At 44.9% G+C, this 17745-nt stretch overlaps 4 protein-coding genes across 7 annotated transcripts in view; 3 read left to right on the top strand and 1 right to left on the bottom strand.

Moving 5' to 3' along the window:
* The window catches only part of LOC119484981 (NACHT, LRR and PYD domains-containing protein 12-like), a 956516-nt gene that overhangs the window by 418521 nt on the left and 520250 nt on the right, over window positions 1-17745 (top strand). The window lies entirely within an intron of this gene.
* psen2 (presenilin 2) lies at window positions 380-8849 on the bottom strand. Of its 2 annotated transcripts, none has more exons than XM_037764280.1 (11): window positions 8669-8849; window positions 6765-6914; window positions 6408-6655; window positions 6189-6330; window positions 5704-5771; window positions 5338-5558; window positions 4986-5084; window positions 4555-4620; window positions 3881-3967; window positions 3178-3293; window positions 380-2426 (listed from the first exon to the last, which is right to left on the bottom strand). In XM_037764280.1, exons 2-11 carry the CDS (start codon window positions 6891-6893, stop codon window positions 2271-2273), a joined length of 1332 nt encoding a protein of 443 aa, XP_037620208.1. In that variant the 5' UTR covers window positions 6894-6914; window positions 8669-8849; the 3' UTR covers window positions 380-2270. The 2 variants fall into 2 exon arrangements, with proteins under 2 accessions (XP_037620208.1, XP_037620209.1); XM_037764281.1 differs by lacking the exon at window positions 8669-8849 and adding an exon at window positions 8642-8664.
* Window positions 12619-14833, top strand: LOC119485019 (transmembrane protein 121-like). Its single transcript, XM_037764286.1, has one exon. It carries the CDS (start codon window positions 13154-13156, stop codon window positions 14270-14272), a length of 1119 nt encoding a protein of 372 aa, XP_037620214.1. The 5' UTR covers window positions 12619-13153; the 3' UTR covers window positions 14273-14833.
* Window positions 17395-17745, top strand: part of LOC119484991 (phosphofurin acidic cluster sorting protein 1-like) — a 25172-nt gene continuing 24821 nt past the window's right edge. Inside the window, exon 1 of one of the 3 annotated variants that reach the window (XM_037764217.1) lies at window positions 17395-17702. In XM_037764217.1, the coding sequence (XP_037620145.1) occupies window positions 17554-17702 (149 nt within the window). In that variant the 5' untranslated portion in view covers window positions 17395-17553. The remainder of the gene's footprint in view (window positions 17703-17745) is intronic. The other 2 variants (XM_037764216.1, XM_037764218.1) reach the window with 2 other exon arrangements.

Genomic DNA, 17745 nt, shown 5'->3' with positions numbered 1-17745 from the left:
ACTTCTCTCTTGATTTATTACCTCAGTAAACATTGTAAACATGAGTTCATGGTCTCAATCGCTAGTTTCAAGTCTTCTTCAATACAGCATGATAGAGTCAGATAGACCATAAAGCAGGGGATGCTTTAGGGCGGGGCTACCTTGTGATTGACAGGTCGCTACCACGGCGTTGTCTGGTCTGGGAGTTGTCCGTGTTTTCATCTTACAACTTTCACAGTGTGTTTTCACTTCATCACAGTTAATTACCTGGCTAAAAACCAAGATGGTCTTTTTCAAAGCTTTTATTCTGAAAACAGCTGAGACTGAACCAGACAGGAAACGGGCTCTGAAACCAAAACAAGGAGCTAAAAGAGACTAACAAAAAGCTCCAACAGAAAAATTGAAAGTTTGATAGAATCATTTTTTATTTCTTCAGCTCGTGACAGAAGTCTGACAGTTTGACCTTATTGCACAGAACAACGAAATAAACCAAAATCTCATCAACATGTTTCAGTTACAAAATAAAATAGTAAATAACACCTGAATCATTTCTACCAAATATATATAAAGACCCCGTCAGACAGTCGGCTGGTGTTAATAAAGCTAATAATGTTTGAACGGTGAAACAAAATGTAAAAAACAACTTGATAATATCTTGTTTTGTAAACATCCAAATATAGATGTTCTGTTTCAAATATTACAGCAGAAAATTAGGAACATAATGTGAGATTTTGAGAATAAAGTCCAAATATTACAAGAACATTTTGAAATATTTCGGGAAGAAAAGTTGTCATATTTCAAGAAACAAATCCTAAGAAACAAAAAGTCATAATTTCTCTAGAAAGTCAGAATATTTCAAGAATAAAGTTGTGATATTTTCAAAGTAAAGGCATAAGACCGAGTGAATACTCTGCATTTTGTTCTCGTTACATTGAAATATAACAACATTTCTTCCTCTAAATATCATCTTTCTTCTCTTATGAAATTAGTTTTACTCATCATATTCCGACGTTATTCTCCAGATCCCTGATTATGTTTCCGGTCCAACAGCGGACCTGATGCTCCTCGTTCAGAACAACGGAGCTGAAACATTTATTATCATTTAATAAAAACCCAAAACCATCTGAGTGGACGATGATAAAACGTTTGCGTAGAAAATTGTGAAAAATGTGCTGTTATAATTTCTCACAACCCAAATGATGATGTATTCAACGAGCTTTTATTGTGAAAAGCAAATCTATTTCATTTACTATACATATACGACAGAAAAGCATCTAAACCTGGAACCAGAGAGCGTTTAATGTGTTCATTTAGAAAATAACTATAAACTAATAACTGATCATAACAATAGTTACTGATTGAATCAGATCTGTTGACGCTTGCAGGTTTTATTTTGCAGATCGAAGAAGTGAAATGAAAAAATAAAATATAAACGTGTTTCAGCGTTCGTAGTATTTATTCTTTTTTTTTAATCTCTGGTTTTATTGGGCTGTGAGCAGCAGATAGTTGGTTCTGTTTAAAAAGGTTTAGCTGAATTCATCAACGCTAATCTGAGTTTAAATGTTGGTACATTTACAACATTAATATTCTGTCAAATAAAAATAAAATAACATTTAACCGTTGGTGATAAATTTACAAACTTGTTCCACCGAAGAAATATTAAAGTTTGGATTTTAGTTCAGAATCTCACGTTCTGCTGTGATGTTTAGTCTCATTTTACGTTCGCTGTAGCGTTCTGATAAGGTCGTTTAGCGCTCCGCCTCACGCCGTGATTATTCCTAATTATTAATAAAATGTTAATTATATAAATCAGCTGGTTTAGTGTTAAAGAGTGAACAACCTGCATCACAGCGGTGGCGTCAGGTCACATGACGCCTTCACCGTGTAGCAGGCTGTGGGAACCAATCAGGACAGTCGATAACAACCCGCAGCTTGTTGGCGTTGACTGACGGGAGCGTCGGCCAATCACATGCAGCCATCACAGCGAGCGTAAGATTCAGAGACTTTACGGGATCTTTAAACTATTCGTCAGCAGGTGATCAGGAACACACCTGAGCAGGTAACGTGCCGCCGCCACGCCGGCTTCCTCTGTCTGCATCGAATCACTTCCTGTGGTTTGGTTCCCCAAACAGACGTTTAAAGATGAGTAGAAGACGGGCGCAGGACATAGTCTTTGTACGTTACAATCGAGAGTTGGCGGCGGCCCCGTGGGATGATGAGGAAGATAACGATGATGAAGATAAAGACGATGACGAGGAGGCGGCGGCAGGTGAGGTGGGCGGGGCTTCCTCTCAGATGTAAAACTGGTGATCAGCCAGGTTGTCCATGAAGGGCTGAACCAGGAAGTCTGTGGAGAAGTAGAAGACGAGGCCGAAGGTGATGGAGATGGGCAGCGCCGGCAGAGCTTTCTTAAAGATGGCCAACAGCAGCAGCGTCAGGCACAGACCCTGAGACAGGTGGACAACAGGTGGACAATAGGTGAGTTACAGGTGTGTTACAGGTGTGTTACAGCTGCTGGAGAACAGGTGTGTTACATGTGGAGAACAGGTGTGTTACAGCTGCTGGACAACAGGTGAGTTACAGGTGAGTTACAGGTGAGTTACAGGTGTGTTACAGCTGCTGGACAACAGGTGAGTTACAGGTGTGTTACAGCTGCTGGAGAACAGGTGTGTTACATGTGGAGAACAGGTGTGTTACAGCTGCTGGAGAACAGGTGTGTTACAGGTGGACAACAGGTGAGTTACAGGTGGAGAACAGGTGTGTTACAGGTGTGTTACAGCTGCTGGAGAACAGGTGTGTTACATGTGGAGAACAGGTGTGTTACAGCTGCTGGACAACAGTTGAGTTACAGGTGAGTTACAGGTGTGTTACAGCTGCTGGACAACAGGTGAGTTACAGGTGAGTTACAGGTGTGTTACAGCTGCTGGAGAACAGGTGTGTTACAGCTGCTGGAGAACAGGTGTGTTACAGGTGTAGAACAGGAGTGTTACAGCTGCTGGAGAACAGGTGTGTTACAGGTGGACAACAGGTGAGTTACAGGTGGAGAACAGGTGAGTTACAGGTGGAGAACAGGTGTGTTACAGCTGGACAACAAGTGGAGGTGTGTTACAGGTGTAGAACAGGTGTGTTACAGCTGCTGGAGAACAGTTGTGTTACAGCTGGACAACAGGTGTGTTACAGGTACAGCGTACAACTTACGATAAGAATGGCGACGAAGCAGGCGAGTGTGGTGTTCCAGTCTCCACCCGTCGCTGCAGCTTTTCCAACCAGAACGCTGTAGAAGATGAAATCACCGAGACCGAGCTTCACCCCTCCTGCAGAGACATGAATCACACCTTTAATCTCCTACAGAGACACCAATCACACCTTTAATGTCCTACAGACACCAATCACACCTTTAATGTCCTACAGACACCAATCACGGCTTTAATCTCCTACAGAGACATGAATCACACCTTTAATCTCCTACAGAGACACCAATCACACCTTTAATGTCCTACAGACACCAATCACGGCTTTAATGTCCTACAGAGACACCAATCACACCTTTGACCTCCAACAGATACACCAATCACACCTTTAATGTCCTACAGAGACACCAATCACACCTTTAATGTCCTACAGAGACACCAATCACACCTTCAATGTCCCACAGAGACACCAATCACACCTTTAATGTCCCACAGAGACACCAATCACACCTTTGACCTCCTACAGAGACATGAATCACACCTTTAATGTCCCACAGAGACGCCAATCACACCTTTAATGTTCTACAGAGACATCAATCACACCTTTAATGTCTCACAAAGACACCAATCACACCTTTAATCTCCTACAGAGACACCAATCACACCTTTAATGTCCCACAGTGTGTTTTATTTCTGGGATTTAAACTCACGGTCCTCCTCCAGGTCATCCTCTGGAAACGACCGGGTCTGTCTGCTCTCAGGCTCCGCCCCCCCACTGCTCTGCTCCGCCTCCTCGTCTGAAAAACAAAAAATGGTGGCAGGAAGATAAACACATCTGGATCATCAGTGTGTGAATTTCATAATTTAGAAACTAATTAACTCAATTAATAAATAAAAAAAACACGTCATACTTTATAACACTTTTATAAAAAGAAAGAATTTTTGGCTAATTAAATTTGCATTAAAATAATATAAAAGCAATTACCATGAAATTTGCAAATCAGTGATTTTATTCCGTTATTTAACTGATTAAAAATGTATTTATTTATAATTTGTTTCACAAAAGTGTAAACTGTAAAATTAATTTTACAGTTTTTTATTTTATTTAGAAAAACATTTTGTAATGCAAACTTAATAACTCAATTAGCATTTTTTTAAATGATAAATGAAGTGGTCATTACTGATCCTCCATACTGTCGTTCATCACACTGTTAAAAGAAACTTGTGGTCATAATAACAGAAACATATAAATAATTTAATATAATGATATAAACTACAGCCATTAGGTTGAATCATCAGATTTACTGGTGTTCATATTATTGTGTCCACCCTCTCTCATTTCCCATGATTCATTGCAGTGAATAGCTGTTTGTGGTGTTGTAACCTGTTTCGTTTCCGGAGCGCTGAGCGTCCACCGGGCTCGCCATCCCCACCGTCCACATCATGGCAGCTGAACACAAACACATCAAAAGAAGTTTAATTGTTGAAAATATTTTTGTTTTTAATATAAAAAACAATTCAAACGTTGCCTAAATGTTAAATCTAATATAATCCACCTCTTGTGCTGCGAAATTACATCCAAAGACGATACAAAGATTATATATTCTATTATATTAAAGACAAAGAGGCGAATAGATGCGAATCATCATGTTTAATTTGTGTGAGTTTAAATATTCCAACTGTTGTTGGTATCCATGGCAATAGCCTCCCCCCCCCCCCCCCTCCTCAACATCAGAGCGTTGCCACGGCAACCTGTCAAGCTGCTCTTGAAGGATTATTTCTTCTGCTGAACATTTAAAAGCTGAATGGACTCACAGGAGTAGATGAGGGCGGGGAAGATGGGCTCGTTGCGTTCCTGAGCCGTCTCCACCAACATCCTGAGAGGACCTTTAGGAGACAGGACGGCCACCAGGTCTGCAACAACACAAACAACCAGAGCAAGGCATGATGGGACGGCTGAAACACAGACTGAAATATCCACATCATCTAAACGTTCTGTGACCTGATATTTCCTATTTATATTTCCTACTATCACAGGGTGTCGGTGCCGTTATACAGCAGCGTGTTCCAGCGGTAGTGAGAGTTATAAGAATAATAATAATAATAATAATAATAATTGATGTTTTCAGGTTTGAATGAGACACCGTTCACAGGTACGGTGACTCACCGTAGATGGAGATGGCACCCAGGATGACCCAGGCCGACCACTCGGGCAGGTATTTGATGAAGACGAGGGCCATGAGGGCGCTGATGAGGATGAGGTAGGCCTGTTGCAGCTGGAGGGGGCCCTTCCAGTGGATACAGATCATCCCCACCGCCCCGAAGTTCCAGATGATCACCCCCACCGTGGGGTAGTCCACCGCCAGGTTGTACGTCTTAAACACCTCACTGGGAAACAGGAAGAGCACCATGATGCAGCTGAGCTGGTGACATGTTTCCTCAGCGTGCAACACTTTAAAAAACATCCCAGACAGGAAGTCAGACGACGTGTTTATCTGCAGGTTAACACACGTGATGCCAGAGCAGGACTCACCCCAGGTACATGAAGCTGAACCAGAAGAGCAGCATGAGGGAGGACAGGATGAGCCAGCCGTGGATGAACTGAACAACACAAACATCAAATCAGCGCCGTCTAGCAGCAGGAAGTTAAACTACGGCGACGCGTAAACGTTTAAGACTTTCACGGCTTTACGCTACATGTCCACCAGAACCGGAGAGGACGCTAGGGGACGCGCTGCGCCACAGTGACCCACTGGTGACATTCACTATTGTTGAATGCACCCGATTGGTCCCTGGTTCTCTGCTCGCCGTTTCAAACAGGAAACAACATGGCGGCCTGCTCGTAAACTTTCTGTTATTCCGTCTAAACGATCCACCAAAATATGAAAATGTTTGAGGCGAGAAATCGGTGATGTCACTGCTGAGTCTAGTCTCACAGCTTGGTCAAGGTTTGGTGAGCTGGACACGTCGCGCTGGACGAGCTCATTTGCATAAAGTTATGATTTTTTTTTAACTGACCTTGTAGCAGCGATACTTGTAGAGGACGACCAGGAAGATGGTCATGACCACGATGACGCTGATCATGATGATGGTGTTGAGGACGGAGTTGAGGAGCCGGCGGCCGACAGACGCGGTGTTCTCCGTGAACGGCGTGTAGATCCTGCGGGGGATAAACATGGTCGTTAGCTGTGGGTGGGCGGAGGAGGCGAACATGTAGCGGCTGAAGCGTGGACCTACAGCTGCTGGTCGGTCTTCTCTGTGTAGAAGCTGACGGACTTGATGGTGGCGACCACCACCACCATGCAGAGGGTGACGGGGATGAACAGCATGATGACGTGTTTGGCGCCGTACTTCAGAGTGAGCTCCTCATCGTCTGCATCCACCTCCTGATCTGAGCCTCCGCCTCCGCCTCCGCCCCCACCGCCACCGCCAACGCCACCGCCACCGTCCACAGCAGCTGGACCCGCCCTCCTGGTCACCGCAGGCTGGACCACCAGAGGGCGACATTCAGCGTCAGTTCAACAGGAAATACATCAAAGTATGATCGTTACGATACGTCACTGAAGACTGGCATGTAAGAAACAGAAACCTGACCTTTACTGGGGTGTCGTTGGGGGGGCTGAGGTCATCATCTGGTCTGTAGGACGGCACCACTGGATTCTCAGACGGGACCAACGCCGTCCTCTCGTTATATGAGTCCTCGTCGCTCTCCGAGGCGTCCATGGCTTCTCCACACGGCTCTGACTGAAAGAACCATCACAGCTGTTAGTTCAACACAGAAACAACCCGACCAGACGACAGCTGAGCAGACAAACACCCACTGATTGGTCGCTTTAAGTCTCTTTGTGGTTGTTCTGTGTCTCTTTGTGGTCGCTTTAAGTCTCTTTGTGGTTGTTTTGTGTCTCTTTGTGGTTGTTTTGTGTCTCTTTAAGTCTCTGTGTTTTTTTGTGTTTCTTTGTGGTTGTTTTGTGTCTCTTTGTGGTTGTTTTGTGTCTCTTTAAGTCTGTGTTTCTTTGTGGTTGCTTTGTGTCTCTTTGTGGTTGTTTTGTGTCTCTTTGTGGTTGTTCTTTTTATCTCTTCGAGGTCGTTTTGTGTCTCTTTGTGGTTGTTTTGTGTCTCTTTGTGGTCGTTTTGTGTCTCTTTGTGGTTGTTTTTTTATGTCTTTGTGGTCGTTTTGTGTCTCTTTGTGGTTGTTTTTTTATCTCTTTGTGGTCGTTTTGTGTCTCTTTGTGGTTGTTTTGTGTCTCTTTGTGGTCGTTTTGTGTCTCTTTGTGGTTGTTTTTTTATCTCTTTGTGGTCGTTTTGTGTCTCTTTGTGGTTGTTTTTTTATCTCTTTGTGGTCGTTTTGTGTCTCTTTGTGGTTGTTTTGTGTCTCTTTGTGGTCGTTTTGTGTCTCTTTGTGGTTGTTTTGTGTCTCTTTGTGGTCGTTTTGTGTCTCTTTGTGGTTGTTTTGTGTCTCTTTGTGGTCGTTTTGTGTCTCTTTGTGGTTGTTTTGTGTCTCTTTGTGGTCGTTTTGTGTCTCTTTGTGGTTGTTTTTTTATGTCTTTGTGGTCGTTTTGTGTCTCTTTGTGGTTGTTTTGTGTCTCTTTGTGGTCGTTTTGTGTCTCTTTGTGGTTGTTTTTTTATCTCTTTGAGGTCGTTTTGTGTCTCTTTGTGGTTGTTTTTTTTTATCTGTTTGAGGTCGTTTTGTGTCTCTTTGTGGTTGTTTTGTGTCTCTTTGTGGTTGTTTTTTTTATCTCTTTGAGGTCGTTTTGTGTCTCTTTGTGGTTGTTTTGTGTCTCTTTGTGGTTGTTTTGTGTCTCTTTGTGGTCATTTTGTGTCTCTTTGTGGTTGTTTTGTGTCTCTTTGTGGTTGTTTTGTGTCTCTTTGTGGTTGTTTTGTATCTCTTTGTCACGGCAGAACCAGAACCAGGACCAGGACTGCTCGGGCAGCGTGTCAGACCCTGCTGCGGTAGAACCAGAGGTTCTCTTAAGGGACTCTGGTGCTCAGTACCGCTTCAGTCCAGAGGAACCGCCAGAACCAACACAGAATTAAAGTTCTCTGTAACTAGTAACTTTAAATACATTTTGCTGAGAATATTTCTGTACTTTGACTTCTGTAAAACTTTGCAGGACCTTTATTAGTAGTACTGTATAGTAGTATACTATAGTAGTATTGTATAGTAGTATACTATAGTAGTACTGTATAGTAGTATGTATAGTAGTATGTTTTACTAGAGATGATCTGAGAGCTGATTCTTCTCCTCTGGGTTCAGAACCACTAAACCCAAACCTGACAACACGTCCAGGTCTCAGAACCGACATTATAAACCCAATAAATCCATAAATATATTAACTTATTCATGAATTCAACGAGCTGAAACTTAGACCAGAGTCTCTCTGCAGCGGACTGTATTATAGTATTTATAGTTTATATAATGTTTATAGTCTCAGTTTACTCTCTGAATGTTAAACCGGAGCCGGTAGTTTCACCTGACCACGGTGAGATGAAGACTTTACCTCCAGTTCAGATCCAGAAAGAGGAAGACGAGCAGCTCACAAAGTAAACACCGACCAGGAACCCGGAAGACGAGTCAGCTGACCGACACACCACGTGATCACCGAACACGTCACCAGAACACGTCACCGAGCACGTCACCAGATCACGTGGTGTGAAGCTGATACAATATATCCATGGTATGATCAATACAACCATGATCCATGGTATGAGGAGATGTTTGTCTGTGTGGAAACCACCAACAGATAATAGACCTAACATTAGACCTAAAATTTAGATAGATAGATTATACATATATATATATATATATATATATATATTAAAGAAAACATTGTAACTTCCACACTTGTTGTTGGGGTTATTCTATTTTTATACTTTTTATTTTGTTAGTTTTAGTAGTCGGTTATATTTATAGTGTATTGTAATTTTTTTTATATTGTGTATTACATATATCTCTTTAGTGTTGATATGTACATTTTATTTATTGTTCCGGTGCATTGCCTGGATAACCTGCGGCTGTTACACAATAATTTCCCAATTTTGGATCAATAAAGTCTATCTATCTATCTATCTATCTATCTATCTATCTATCTATCTGTGTGTTATATCTGTGTTTCACTTCCTGTTTACATCCCTCTATATTTATTACCTCTCGTATACATTTATCCTCCAGTTTACATTACAGGACATTTTGCAATTGCTGTCTACCACAAATATTTTAGATTTTATAGATCCCTTTGAGTCTCTTTGTAGTGGTATGAGGAGATGTTTGTCTGTGTGGAAACCACCAACAGATAATAGAACTAACTAATAGTTTAGATTGATAGATTTCATATATATATATACATATATATACATATATATATATGTATATATATATATATAAACTGGGGGAAAAAAGTTCGGAAACTTGTGTTTGGTGGATTATTTCTCTGTTGTTACAATGCTAATGGTCATTGTATTTTACATCGTTGGAAAGCCTGTTTAATTACCTTCGCAATGATGTCCAACTTGTAAGGATCATGCATTTGTGGGATGAGCAGCACAGCTGAGTATGTGGGGAGCGCCCAAGAAAAATGTGCCAAAATGCTCTGCCAATGGTAAACAGTGTATTCTCATAAGGTTACCAGGAAGCCTACAATGACTACCCTTCACCGTCAGGCCCGTTTGCGCTGGTGTCGACAACACAGACAATGGAACCTGAACATGTGGGGGAATGTCATGTTCAGTGATGAGCCAGGTTCTGTCTGCTAAAGTTGGATGGCAGGGTAGCCTGGAGCCATGAAGACATGCTGGTCTGGTCTATAGCCCGGAGCCATGAAGCCATGCTGGTCTGGTCTATGACCTGGAGCCATGAAGACATGCTGATCTGGTCTATAGCTTGGAGTAATGAAGCCATGCTGGTCTGGTCTATCGCTTAGAGCCATAAAGACATGCTGGTCTGGTCTATAGCCTGGAGCCATGAAGCCATGCTGGTTTGGTCTATAGCCTGGAGTCATGAAGACATGATGGTCTGGTCTATCGCTTAGAGCCATGAAGCCATGCTGGTTTGGTCTATAGCCTGGAGTAATGAAGCCATGCTGGTCTGGTCTATCGCTTAGAGCCATAAAGACATGCTGGTCTGGTCTATAGCCTGGAGCCATGAAGCCATGCTGGTTTGGTCTATAGCCTGGAGTCATGAAGACATGATGGTCTGGTCTATAGCCTGGAGCTATGAAGCCATGCTGGTCTGGTCTATAGCCCGGAGCCATGAAGCCATGCTGGTCTGGTCTATAGCCTGGAGCCATGAAGCCATGCTGGTCTGGTCTATAGCCTGGAGCCATGAAGACATGCTGGTCTGGTCTATAGCACCAGTAGTACTAGTCTTTGTTTAAAGTAGAAGTTTGGAGACATGTTTCAGCTGTTTCCTCTGTTACCGTCTACGAGGGACACGGATTGGTTTCCTCCTAAAGGGGGCGTGGCCATGAGAGTCTACTCTGGATGACGTGTTGGCGATTGATCAGTCCTCTATAGTTACTGGTAAACGTGCCGTAAAACCAAAACAATGACCTAAAAGAGATTTATTGTAAATGTTCATAATTAGTGAAGGAAGAGGCAGCAGCAGTGACATGAACGTTAAATATACTCTCTATACTGGATGATTAATAATGGAGATGTCGGTATACGCTCCGTCTCCTGAGACGAGTGTTTAAACTAACAGCTGCAGCGTGGAGAGCATCAGTAGCTATATGCTAATCTATGCTAATAGCCTCGTCCTTTCCTTCCTGCTGGCTTTGAAGTTCCTCGTAGGAACGCCGACTTCTTTATATCAGGAAAAAAGGAGCTTGAGGCAGCATCTCGGCCTGTAGCCTTAATGAGCCACATTCCTCCCACAGCTGCTCCTCTTTACACATATTAATAATAACATGTTTAATTCACCAGTCCAATCAGGAAACAATCACTGTTTTACTGCTTCAACTTCTATTCCCTGAGGGGAGTCAGTGAACGCACCACTGAGGGGAGTCAGTGAACGCACCACTGAGGGGAGTCAATGAACGCACCACTGAGGGGAGTCAGTGAACGCACCACTGAGGGGAGTCAGTGAACGCACCACTGAGGGGAGTCAGTGAACGCACCACTGAGGGGAGTCAGTGAACGCACCACTGAGGGGGAGTCAGTGAACGCACCACTGAGGGGGAGTCAGTCAGTGAACGCACCACTGAGGGGAGTCAGTGAACGCACCACTGAGGGGAGTCAATGAACGCACCACTGAGGGGAGTCAATGAACGCACCACTGAGGGGAGTCAATGAACGCACCACTAAGGGGGAGTCAGTGAACGCACCACTGAGGGGAGTCAATGAACGCACCACTGAGGGGAGTCAGTGAACGCACCAGTGAGGGGGAGTCAGTCAGTGAACGCACCACTGAGGGGAGTCAATGAACGCACCACTGAGGGGGAGTCAGTCAGTGAACGCACCACTAAGGGGGAGTCAGTGAACGCACCACTGAGGGGAGTCAATGAACGCACCACTGAGGGGAGTCAGTCAGTGAACGCACCACTGAGGGGAGTCAATGAACGCACCACTGAGGGGGAGTCAGTCAGTGAACGCACCACTAAGGGGAGTCAGTGAACGCACCACTGAGGGGGAGTCAGTGAACGCACCACAGAGGGGGAGTCAGTCAGTGAACGCACCACTGAGGGGAGTCAATGAACGCACCACTGAGGGGGAGTCAGTCAGTGAACGCACCACTGAGGGGAGTCAGTGAACGCACCACTGAGGGGGAGTCAGTGAACGCACCACTGAGGGGGAGTCGGTGAACGCACCACTGAGGGGAGTCAGTGAACGCACCACTGAGGGGTGTCAGTGAACGCACCACTGAGGGGAGTCAGTGAACGCACCACTGAGGGACCCAGTAATCGGGCTAATTAGATTCCTCCTCCTGCGTTTCCAGATCATCCTCTCATCACTTTTTAATGTGCTCTTCTTCCATAAACAGCTCAGCCCAGATAACAGCTGGGTCACTGAGATCAGAGCTGCTCTAAAACACACACAGTCAGGCTGTATTGATTATTGATCGGTGGCCTGATCGGCTCCTTTCTGTCCTCTTGGTAACACAGTCAGTGAAGCATCTGATGGCAACTTTTGGTGTCTTTAGGAAAAAATAAATAAAAGAAACGTTTCCACTGGTCTGAAAGAAGACGTGTTATAGAAGCTAAATAAACTGTAAATTGACCTGTGAACGTCTCCTGAAGGATCTGGTTCATGTTTTTTCTAAATCGTGTAACGGAAAGGAGTCGTCTCTGTGAGATCAGGCTGATGTGGTCCCACATATATAAAGGAGGTCTGGTTGGTGTGTGGATACAGAAACAAGGTCAGGCTGCTGACGCTGAGAATAAAATAATCTTCTTGGCTGGAGGCAGGAGAGTCGATCATCTCTCTCTCTCTCTCTCTCTCTGTGAACACCGAGGGGAGGAGAGAGATGTAGTTCATGAGATCACAGCGAGAGGACAACTCTCTGCAGACGAGATGAGTTCAGGACTGATGATGATGATGATGATGATGATCCACAGATGGACTCACCAACTCTCTGATTCATCATCAGGATCTGTGTTCCTGTTGAAGGAAGGAAGACGCTCGTTGAGGAGCTGAATAAACTTTTTCTTTCACCGCAGCTTTAAAGAAAAAAGTCTTCAAACAGTCGGAGCTCCGGTACGAACACGAACAGCTCCATCCTGACTGGACCCGGAGGAGGAGGAGGAGGATCTGAAGTTCTGGCTCACAGACACGTGAACATATGAAGATATGTTCTGTTTCACCTGAAGTTTGGACGATTACTAACCTCAGCAGACAAGAAACATCTAACCCGGGAGGACGGATTAACAGACACGTCTACGTCTGAGGATGTACTTGTATTTAACGGAGGAATAACAACGTGAAACTCTTTAAGAAAGAAAACAGTTTCTTTGCAGCAGCATCTGGTGGCCATTAGAGGAACTGCAGCAGCGATGGTTCCCCCCCGATCCGCTGCCAACCAGCCCTACGTCGGCCTGACGGCGGTCCTCATCGTGACCAGCCTGGCGCTGATGGACGCCTACCTGGTGGAGCAGAATCCGGGTCCCAGGAGGATCGGCGTGTGCGTCACCGTGCTGGCAGGCGACGCGTGTTTTCTCGTCGTGCTGCGGTACGTGGCCGTCTGGGCCGGGTCGGAGGTGCACACGGCCCGGCGAGGCTACGCCATGATCCTCTGGTTCTTCTACATCTTCCTGCTGGAGATCAAGGTCTACTTCGTGTATCAGAACTACAAGTCTCAGGACGTGAACGCGGACGTGGAGGTGACGGACGGCGGCGGCGTGGCCAGGGGCGCTCTGACGCTGCTACTGTCCGTCTGCATGCCCATCGTGTTCGTGACGCTGGCGGCGATCGATCACCTGGAGTATCTGCGGCCGTATAAGAAGAGAGAGGAGATCCGGAGCCGTCTCTTCTGGGTGGTGGTGGACCTGCTGGACGTGGTGGACGTCCAGGCCAACCTGTGGGAGCTCCAGAGGGACGGACTCCCGCTGTGGGTGGAGGGACTGATGTTCTTCTACTGCTACATCCTGCTGCTGGTGCTGCCCTGCGTCTCCCTGAGCGAGATCAGCATGCAGGGCGTCAACATCGTCCCGCACAAGATGATGCTGTACCCCATCCTCAGTCTGGCCGCCATCAACGTCATCACCCTCCTGATCCGCGGCGGGAACCTGCTGATGTTCGGCGATGTCCGAGTGTCGGCGATCATGATGGGGAAGAACGTGATCGCCATCGTGGTGAAGAGCTGCAGTCTGGTGCAGTACAGGAAACGGCAGCCGGCGTCTCCTCCGGCGGAGCGAGGAGCCGAGATCCAGAAGAACTCGCTGGCCGATGTTCAGATGTCCAACATCCAGCAGGTGGTTCTGCCCAGAGTCGTGATCGAGGACTTCACCACCATACCGGAGGAGGAAGAGGAGGAGGAGGAGGAGGAAGAGGAGAGTGATGACAGCAAAACCAAACAACCCTCCACAGTGACCCTCGCTGATGACCAACAGCAGGTCCAGAACCATCTACCGGATCACAAGGAGAACCTTTCTGTAGACGTTTCCTCAAATTAACTCTGAACATCTGTATAGGTTCTCTTTCACACCTGTAACTCACAACAGGAGATTGTTTGTGTCGTTCTCACCATAAATACTCCGTTTGGTGAAGGCGAGGTTGTGGCGCGTAGAGCGAGCTGGAGGCAGGACATGACGCGGATTACACCGCGGTCACACAACCGGATTTTTTTTGGTCATAAACGACCGAGTCTCTTGTCGTTCCTTGAATTTGTCCGATGATTTCGGCGCTTCCCGACAGAAGTCCCTGGATCTCGTCGTCTCTCCAGTTAGACTTTTTCCTCGATGTCTTCGTGTAAATGATTCTTCTTCTTCTCTCTCGGATGTTTGTTTTCTTCCAGTTCCACGCCATCAGCATATAGAAACGTCATCAACGCGGCCACTCGCTCGCCGTGAATTCAGAAGGTTCAGAAGGTGGCACCGCTATGGATGCACCGATACCGATACCAGTACCGTGTATCGTGTCCGATACTGTACTCATGTAATCGTACTCGCAAAACGGCTCCAATACCACTTTACAGTAGCGTGACGTTAACCTCTCGCCCCCGTCTTTCGGGTCCTCACGCTCCACCTCCCCGACGGTGCGGGCGAAACGAGCCGTTGGTGCCCCCGACCCCGCGGGGCCGGGATCCCACCTCAGCCGGCACTCGCCGGCCCTCACTTTCATTGCGCCACGGGGTTTTGCTTGCACCCTCTGACTCGCGCGTGCATTAGACTTCTTGGTCCATGTTTCAAGACGGGTCGGGTGGGTTGCCGACATCGCCACAGACCCCTGGCATCTTTTACGTGGGCCGCGGCACGACGCGGTCGACAGTCGCACCGGGAGCAGGGAGCCCTGTCAGGGTGCGGCGAGGTCCGGGCGGGGAGCGCTGTAAAGCGAGCCCCGAGCCTTTCCAAGCCGACCTAGAGCCGGTGGCGGCGCACCGCCTCGTGTGCAGGACTCCCCAGCCTGCCGTGTGTCGCTCACACCCTCCAGCTGGCTGTTAACGAGGGTGTTTGGACACAGAGAAGTACTCGTAACGGTACTCGGTATTGGCGAGTACCCAAATGTAAGTACTTGCACAGTGGTATCGGTGCATCTCTAGGCGACCGCCTATATGGCCGATGCCTTAAGCTGGCTCTGACTGGCCGGTTCTCCAACGAGCTACACCCGCGGGCAATTGTGGAGCTTTTCAACTCCATAAAGTCAGATAAACACAGGTTCCTGTTAATTTATAATGGACATCTGTGTTGAGATATTTAAACAAGGAAATAAAAGCCTCTGGTCTACAGACCGGTCTCTAGAGAGCTCCAGCCAGCTCATAGCGGTCTGTGAGCGTGACGACTGGCGAGGTAGCGACCCCGGCATGCGCTATGGCTAGCTGTCACGGCGGTTTGTTGAGCTTCTAAACTCTGAAAATGTCGGAGCAAATGCTCGATTCTCCATCTAGTATCGTAAACCTGTCGATATTCAAAATCTACACTGTTGATTTCTCTCCTCAAAAATGTTCAGAAGTGAATTTCGTGATGAAATAGCACCTGTAACTGTAGCCTGTAGCGGTCCAGCGCTTTGCATTGTGGGATACAGTAGACGAGGTAGACTGGTCCGATGCAGACTGGAGTTTGTTTCTGAATCATTTCGACATCCAGGTATTTTCAACATGATTTTCAACTGGAGATTTTGCTCACATACTGAATACTGTACTAACCTGCATAATATGATGAATAAAAGTGAAACTTTAACTTGAAACATCTTTAAACAGCAGTTTGACAGCGAGCAGTGGACCGTTATACAAACAACAGAGATAAAATAATGTGAAAGTGGGGCTGAAAACCAATACAGGTCTACAATGAGCAGAGAATCTGATCTGACCCGCTGTACATAACAATCACAACATTATATAAATATGTGGTTATCATTATCATCATCTATCCTTCTCCTCTCCTGTTATTTAAGGAATCCAATCTGTGTTTATGTTTACTACTCGAGACTTTTAAAGACTGAAATGATGTAACGTTGGTGGTGTGTCTCCAGGCGGGTTTATGATCAGTGTGATGTGGTTTTATATGGAACCTGCCAAAATAAGAATTAAATTAATAAATAAATAAATAAATGACATGATAAATAAATAAATAAATAAATGACATGATAATAAATATGTCATTAAATGTAGCAGAGATAATATTAAAAATAAATGTAGCCATTAATTAATTAATTGATCAAATGTGACATAAATTGATATTTCTGTTTTAATTAGCTTTTTTTAAATGTATTTATTCTTCTCATTTTCATAATGAGGCAGAAATGCACAAAGAAAAAGGACAGAAATAAATAACTTTGGGGAAATAAATAAGGGGTGAAATGCAAATGAAAAATCCTGCAGAAATAAATAAATAAATGCATAAATAAATGAATATATACATTTCAAAATAAATATGAATAAATAAATAAATAAATAAAAAATGAATGCAAAAATAACTGAATAAACAAATCTAAAAAAAAAAATACACAAATAAATAAAAGGGAAATCAAACAGAACAGTAAATAAATAAGGGAATTAATACAAAGATAAAGAAGCAAAATTAAAATAGAAATATCAATTTATGTCACATTTGATCAATTAATTAATGCCTACATTTATTTATGATATTATTTTGCTACATTAAATGACATATTAATTAATTAATTAATTTTTGGCTGCTAATTGAGAGGTTGCAGTACAGCAGTTTGACCACAAGGTGGCAGCAGAACCTGGATGTCACATTAGAATCAGTTTGAGCTTCTGAAACGAGATACCAACAGGTATGAAACAAGATAAAACAATTAAATGTTATTATTATGATATCATTATACAAGAAAACAGAAACATATAAAGTAAGTTATTTATTTATTGATTCTGATTAAAATGTCTTTCTCAGCAGAGACCAGAAGGAAAAACATTGTTCCAGTAAATATGTGAATATGTGAACTTGTTCCATTAACTGTTAATTAAAGAAGATATTTCTTATTTTCTTTCTCAGAATAAAAGCAGCAGAATATTTATCTGTCATTAATGACTTTAAATGATGTCATCATCATCATCAATTATAAATGCTTTTTATTGTTGTTTTGATAAATGATTTACACTATCATGATATCATGTAGACAGATGTTTTGGTAGTGTTCCGGTCCTGGTTCCGGTCCTGATTCTGGATCAGTGACCCTCTCCATCCAGCCCCGCCCCGCCCAGCTCACTCATTCCAAGCCGATCTGGAGGAGCATCAGGCGGCATCAGAGAGACCAGCCGGCCGGAGAGGAGACGATGGCTGCGGACCGAGGAGGAGTCCCGGACCTCTCTGGGTCCGGGTCCGGGTCCGGTGCTGCTGGAGAGCCCGCCGGCCGCGTCCCGGTACCGATGAACCTGTTCGCGACCTGGGAGATCGACCGATCCTCTCCGAGCTGCGTTCCCAGGTAAGAGGATCAGAGCTCGGCCGGAGAGGAGCGCCTGAGTCCG

The sequence above is a fragment of the Sebastes umbrosus genome, chromosome 3, assembly GCF_015220745.1.
Source record: "Sebastes umbrosus isolate fSebUmb1 chromosome 3, fSebUmb1.pri, whole genome shotgun sequence".
NCBI lineage: Eukaryota > Metazoa > Chordata > Actinopteri > Perciformes > Sebastidae > Sebastes > Sebastes umbrosus.
The sequence above is the reverse complement of the archived record's forward strand: the minus strand, read 5'-3'. Positions and strand labels throughout refer to the sequence as shown.